Source organism: Hydra vulgaris, chromosome 14 (assembly GCF_038396675.1).
Source record: "Hydra vulgaris chromosome 14, alternate assembly HydraT2T_AEP".
In the NCBI taxonomy this organism is placed as follows: domain Eukaryota; kingdom Metazoa; phylum Cnidaria; class Hydrozoa; order Anthoathecata; family Hydridae; genus Hydra; species Hydra vulgaris.
Window position 1 is genome coordinate 42,551,048 of NC_088933.1, and position 6,000 is coordinate 42,557,047.

General features: G+C 25.7%; 1 protein-coding gene across 9 annotated transcripts in view; it reads left to right on the forward strand.

Annotated features, from left to right (window-relative positions):
* LOC136090522 (uncharacterized) overlaps positions 1 to 4,501 on the forward strand; it is a 64,799-nt gene extending 60,298 nt beyond the window's left edge. The window contains exons 3-5 of one of the 9 annotated variants that reach the window (XM_065817270.1): positions 732 to 2,072; positions 2,703 to 3,710; positions 3,837 to 4,501. In XM_065817270.1, the coding sequence (XP_065673342.1) occupies positions 732 to 2,072; positions 2,703 to 3,710; positions 3,837 to 4,402 (2,915 nt within the window). In that variant the 3' untranslated portion in view covers positions 4,403 to 4,501. Of the gene's footprint in view, positions 1 to 731 lie in introns of all 9 variants that reach the window. The other 8 variants (XM_065817269.1, XM_065817268.1, XM_065817267.1 and 5 more) reach the window with 8 other exon arrangements.
* The last annotated feature ends 1,499 nt before the right edge of the window (positions 4,502 to 6,000 follow it).

The following is a 6,000-nucleotide window of genomic DNA, read 5'->3' on the forward strand; positions in this document are numbered from 1 at the left end:
CCATCCATACCCATTGACGAAGTAATTCCGGTTATTATTGATATATATATATATATATATATATATATATATATATATATATATATATATATATATATATATATATATATTTACTTCTACTACTACTATAAAGTATTTTTAAAAAATTGTTAAAGATTTTAGTCATGATTTATCTTTGCTTAAACAAGCTTTATTGCATTAAAAAGCAACTATGTACAAAATATAATATAAAAATTGTAATTTAAATTAAATGATTAAAATAAACATTGGAAAGTAATATTTATTTATCGTCAGAAATTTTAAACTTTATAGCTCAGTTAAGAATAAATTTTTTGTGCAAAAATAATTTATATTCCTAAATTCTCTAGAGAACAATTTAAATTTAACTATTAACAATTTACAAGTAACTAATAACAATATTAAATTTAACTATTAACAAACTAAATTTAACTATATGTTTTTAAAATGCTTTGTATTGAGTACGGTTTGTAGAATTTTGTATTCTAAATTCAGAAAAATGTAATAGTATTATATTAAGCATTAGTTTATGAGTTTTTTAATTTACACAAATATAAGAGAACTTTCTAACAACTTCTTACATCGATTTTTTTTTAATTACAACATATCGCGTAGCATTTTAAATTGTTTAATTTCAAACTTTGCCCTAGAAAAATTATATTTATTTTAATTGCGACAACAAACATTGAGGTAACTAAACGCTTCATATTAAGGTGTTCAACGAGAAGAACTGCTCAGCAAAATTCATCGTTGTATATTAAAAGATAAAGAGAAGTTAACTACCGTATTATATGGAATGTCAGGTGTCGGAAAGACACAAATTGCCAGAAGATATTGTAAAATGTATCATAACTTCTATAAAAACTTTGTTTGGATAGACGCAGCATTCGGAAAGCTACAAATTTCAATGATAAACCATTGCCAGTTATTAGGACTTATTATTCAGGATTTGAAAGGCGATTATTTTAAAATAGAAGTGATCGTTGAAAAAGTTCATAACTATTATAAAAATGAAAAGACTTTGTATATTTTTGACAACGTCGACGATGAAAGTGTTAAAACTTTGAAAACGTACTTATCAAAAAATACGAATTCATTTAACTTGATTTCTTCGCAATGGGGAACGTGGTCATATAATGTAAATAAAGTGCTTATCAATGTGTTTTCTTCTAAAGAAGCATTCGCTTATGTAAAAAATAATATTAAAAAATGCACCGATGAAAACATAATAAACTTAATTAAAGAACTTGGTTATCATCCGTTCGCTATAACTCAGGCTATAAAATATATAAATATGCATAAAATTTCGATAGAAAAATATATTAGTCGTTATAGATCAAAACCCTTAGAAATATTAAACACTGATAAATTTCCAACTGAAGTCGAATCAAAGTCTGCAATAAATGCAATCAATTTAGTATTAATGAAATTGCAAGAAACTAATGACTTTTTATTTCAATTACTGAACTGTTTATCGCATTGCGATATTCAAAACATCTGTAAAGAATTTATAATCAAAATGTCAAATCACATGAAAATATACGATGAACATTTAATAGATGAAACCATTGGATTACTAATAAGTTATTCTTTATTAAATTGTTTTGCTGACAAAAAATATTCAATACACGAACTAACACAGTTGGCGTGTAAATATTTTCGAAGTAAAAATTCTAATACAAATACTTATATTGAACTTATCGAAAGTTATTTTAAATTTGAGTTAACTGAAGTAAACGATCACGTGGATTATGGAAACCATTTTGTTTTTCATTTTCTTTATGTGTTTCGTATTAATCAAAAGATAATGTCAAAAACCTTCAACCAAATGACGTCTGTTATTAATAAATTATTATTATGCAAAGGTTTATTTGATGAAGCAATCGAAATATTAAAAGCAATTCAAAGTTTTAATACAGAAACTTATGGTGAACATAATAAAATCACGCTTGATACAAAGTATAACATCGCACAATGTTTTTACAAAATGGCTAAATATAAAGAAGCTTTAGAAATTCATTATTCTGTTGATAAATTACAAACTGAAATTTTAGGTATCAACCATCCAGATACAATGTTAACAAAACATAATATCGCACTCTGTTTGTACGCTATTGGAAAATATAACGAAGCTTTAGAAATTTGTTATTCTGTTGATAAAATAAAAACTGAAATTCTAGGTATCAACCATCCAGATACAATGTTAACAAAAAATAATATCGCAAACTGTTTGTACGCTATGGGAAAATATAACGAAGCTTTAGAAATTTATTATTCTGTTGATAAAATAAAAACTGAAATTTTAGGTATCAACCATCCAGATACAATGTTAACAAAACATAATATCGCACTCTGTTTGTACGCTATTGGAAAATATAACGAAGCTTTAGAAATTTATTATTCTGTTGATAAAATAAAAACTGAAATTTTAGGTATCAACCATCCAGATACAATGTTAACAAAAAATAATATCGCAGACTGTTTGAACGCTATTGGAAAATATAACGAAGCTTTAGAAATTTGTTATTCTGTTGATAAAATAAAAACTGAATTTTTAGGTATCAACCATCCAGATACAATGTTAACAAAACATAATATCGCAAACTGTTTGTACGCTATGGGAAAATATAACGAAGCTTTAGAAATTTATTATTCTGTTGATAAAATACGAACTGTAATTTTAGGTATCAACCATCCAGATACAATGTTAACAAAACATAATATCGCAAACTGTTTGTACGCTATGGGAAAATATAACGAAGCTTTAGAAATTTATTATTCTGTTGATACAATACAAACTGAAATTTTAGGTATCAACCATCCAGATACAATGTTACCAAAACATAATATCGCACTCTGTTTGTACGCTATGGGAAAATATAACGAAGCTTTAGAAATTTATTATTCTGTTGATAAAATACGAACTGAAATTTTAGGTATCAACCATCCAGATACAATGTCAACAAAACATAATATCGCACTCTGTTTGTACGCTATGGGAAAATATAACGAAGCTTTAGAAATTTATTATTCTGTTGATAAAATACGAACTGTAATTTTAGGTATCAACCATCCAGATACAATGTTAACAAAACATAATATCGCAAACTGTTTGTACGCTATTGGAAAATATAACGAAGCTTTAGAAATTTATTATTCTGTTGATAAAATACAAACTGAAATTTTAGGTATCAACCATCCAGATACAATGTCAACAAAACATAATATCGCAAGCTGTTTTTACGCTATGGGAAAATATAACGAAGCTTTAGAAATTTATTATTCTGTTGATAATATAAAAACTGAAATTTTAGGTATCAACCATCCAGATACAATGTTAACAAAACATAATATCGCACTCTGTTTGTACGCTATGGGAAAATATAACAAAGCTTTAGAAATTTATTATTCTGTTGATAAAATACGAACTGAAATTTTAGGTATCAACCATCCAGATACAATGTCAACAAAACATAATATCGCAAGCTGTTTGTACGCTATGGGAAACTATAACGAAGCTTTAGAAATTTATTATTCTGTTGATAAAATACAAACTGAAATTTTTGGTATCAACCATCCAGATACAATGTTAACAAAACATAATATCGCACTCTGTTTGTACGCTATGGGAAAATATAACGAAGCTTTTGAAATTTATTATTCTGTTGATAAAATACAAACTGAAATTTTTGGTATCAACCATCCAGATACAATGTTACCAAAACATAATATCGCACTCTGTTTGTTCGCTATGGGAAAATATAACGAAGCTTTAGAAATTTATTATTCTGTTGATAAAATACGAACTGAAATTTTAGGTATCAACCATCCAGATATAATGTTAACAAAACATAATATCGCAAACTGTTTGTACGCTATGGGAAAATATAACGAAGCTTTAGAAATTTATTATTCTGTTGATAAAATACAAACTGAAATTTTTGGTATCAACCATCCAGATACAATGTTAACAAAACATAATATCGCACTCTGTTTGTACGCTATGGGAAAATATAACGAAGCTTTTGAAATTTATTATTCTGTTGATAAAATACAAACTGAAATTTTTGGTATCAACCATCCAGATACAATGTTACCAAAACATAATATCGCACTCTGTTTGTTCGCTATGGGAAAATATAACGAAGCTTTAGAAATTTATTATTCTGTTGATAAAATACGAACTGAAATTTTAGGTATCAACCATCCAGATATAATGTTAACAAAACATAATATCGCAAACTGTTTGTACGCTATGGGAAAATATAACGAAGCTTTAGAAATTTATTATTCTGTTGATAAAATACAAACTGAAATTTTTGGTATCAACCATCCGAATTCAATAGCAACAAAAAAAAATATAACTTTATGTTTGAAAATTTAAAAAAAATGATAAACGTGTTGGTCAATTATTTAAATTTTATTCGTTTTTTTTGTATTTATTTGTTTCGTTATTCTACTAATAAATAAATGGCAACTGATATATTTTTTTTAAAGTTAGAGTGCGCTTAAAATTATATTTTGTGTATAATAATTATATTAAATAATAATTAAAATAATATTTTAATTTTTATTCACATTTGATTTTCGCTTTTTCAAGTATAGAGAAGAAATTTTGTCGACTCTTTATAGTAGATACAAAACCTGTATAATCTATAAATTTTTATATTACTGTTAAATACAGGTCTATATATATAGGGGAAAGGCGCCTATGATGGCATACTTAACTTTGAAGCTTCATTATTCAGTATCCTGAAGACCAATAATAAAAGTTTTGATATGGATACATTCCTTGTTACATCTAGAACAATAATTACCCTGAGAGTTTTCATCAGTTTTATTTTTTTTATAAGTTATTCTTATTGTAAAAAAAAGCACAAGTATGCCATCATAGGCAACCACTGCTCCTATGATGGCATAGGGGAGGATGGGGCTAGTTAGGATCGAGGGTAACTTAATGATTTCATTTAACCTTAGAGTCTTCCCTCAGAAAAGCCTAAAATTACTCGAAACCATCCTAATTTACCATTTCATGCTACACACCAGCATTGTAAAATTTTGCGCATGCGCATAGGATATATTGCGTTTTACGTATTTTTTGGACCAAAAAAAAATTTTGGAGCATCGCTTTCTTTTAACTTTACTTAAAAATAAGTTTTTCTTATAAAAAAAAAAGGTTTTCCCAACTCGTCAATATTTCAACACCCCCAACTCGTCAGTATGCCATCATGGGTAAAATTCATCATTTTCATTAAAACAAGCTGTGTCTGCTTTGTTCAAAAGATAAAATTAAAGTAACTATTCCACTAAATGCACAAAACTTGAATATAAAATGCATGAAAATTTCATTTCTGCACAGTTAATAGTAAAATCACAATCTTAAATATATGAAGGAAATAAAACTACAACAGCACATCCCAAAATCGATTTTTGTTGATTATAAAAAAAATACTTGTGCACAAGGGACCTTTTTTCACTAAAACTAACGTAAAGTTAGTATAGTCATGTAGGTCTAATCATTTTTTTACCAAAACCAATTTCAATGGAAATATGACCGGTATGCCATCATAGGCGCCTTTCCCCTATATATATATATATATATATATATATATATATATATATATATATATATATATATATATATATATATATATATATATATATATATATATATATATATATATATATATATATATATATATATATATATATATATATATAATATATATATATATATATGTTATTTAATTAAACAATAATTAACCAATGAATTATATTCCCTATGGAATTTAAATAATCGTATTTTTAAAAATAAATTAATATAAGAGATTCTCTTAAATTTATCTGATGGTAATTTTTTTTTATTAACTTTATTAAAATCATAAACAAAATATTAAACCAAAAAACAAATGAAGATACATTTATAAATAAATTATAAAAAATATATATAATAAAATGTGATATTTAGCTATGTTAATATAA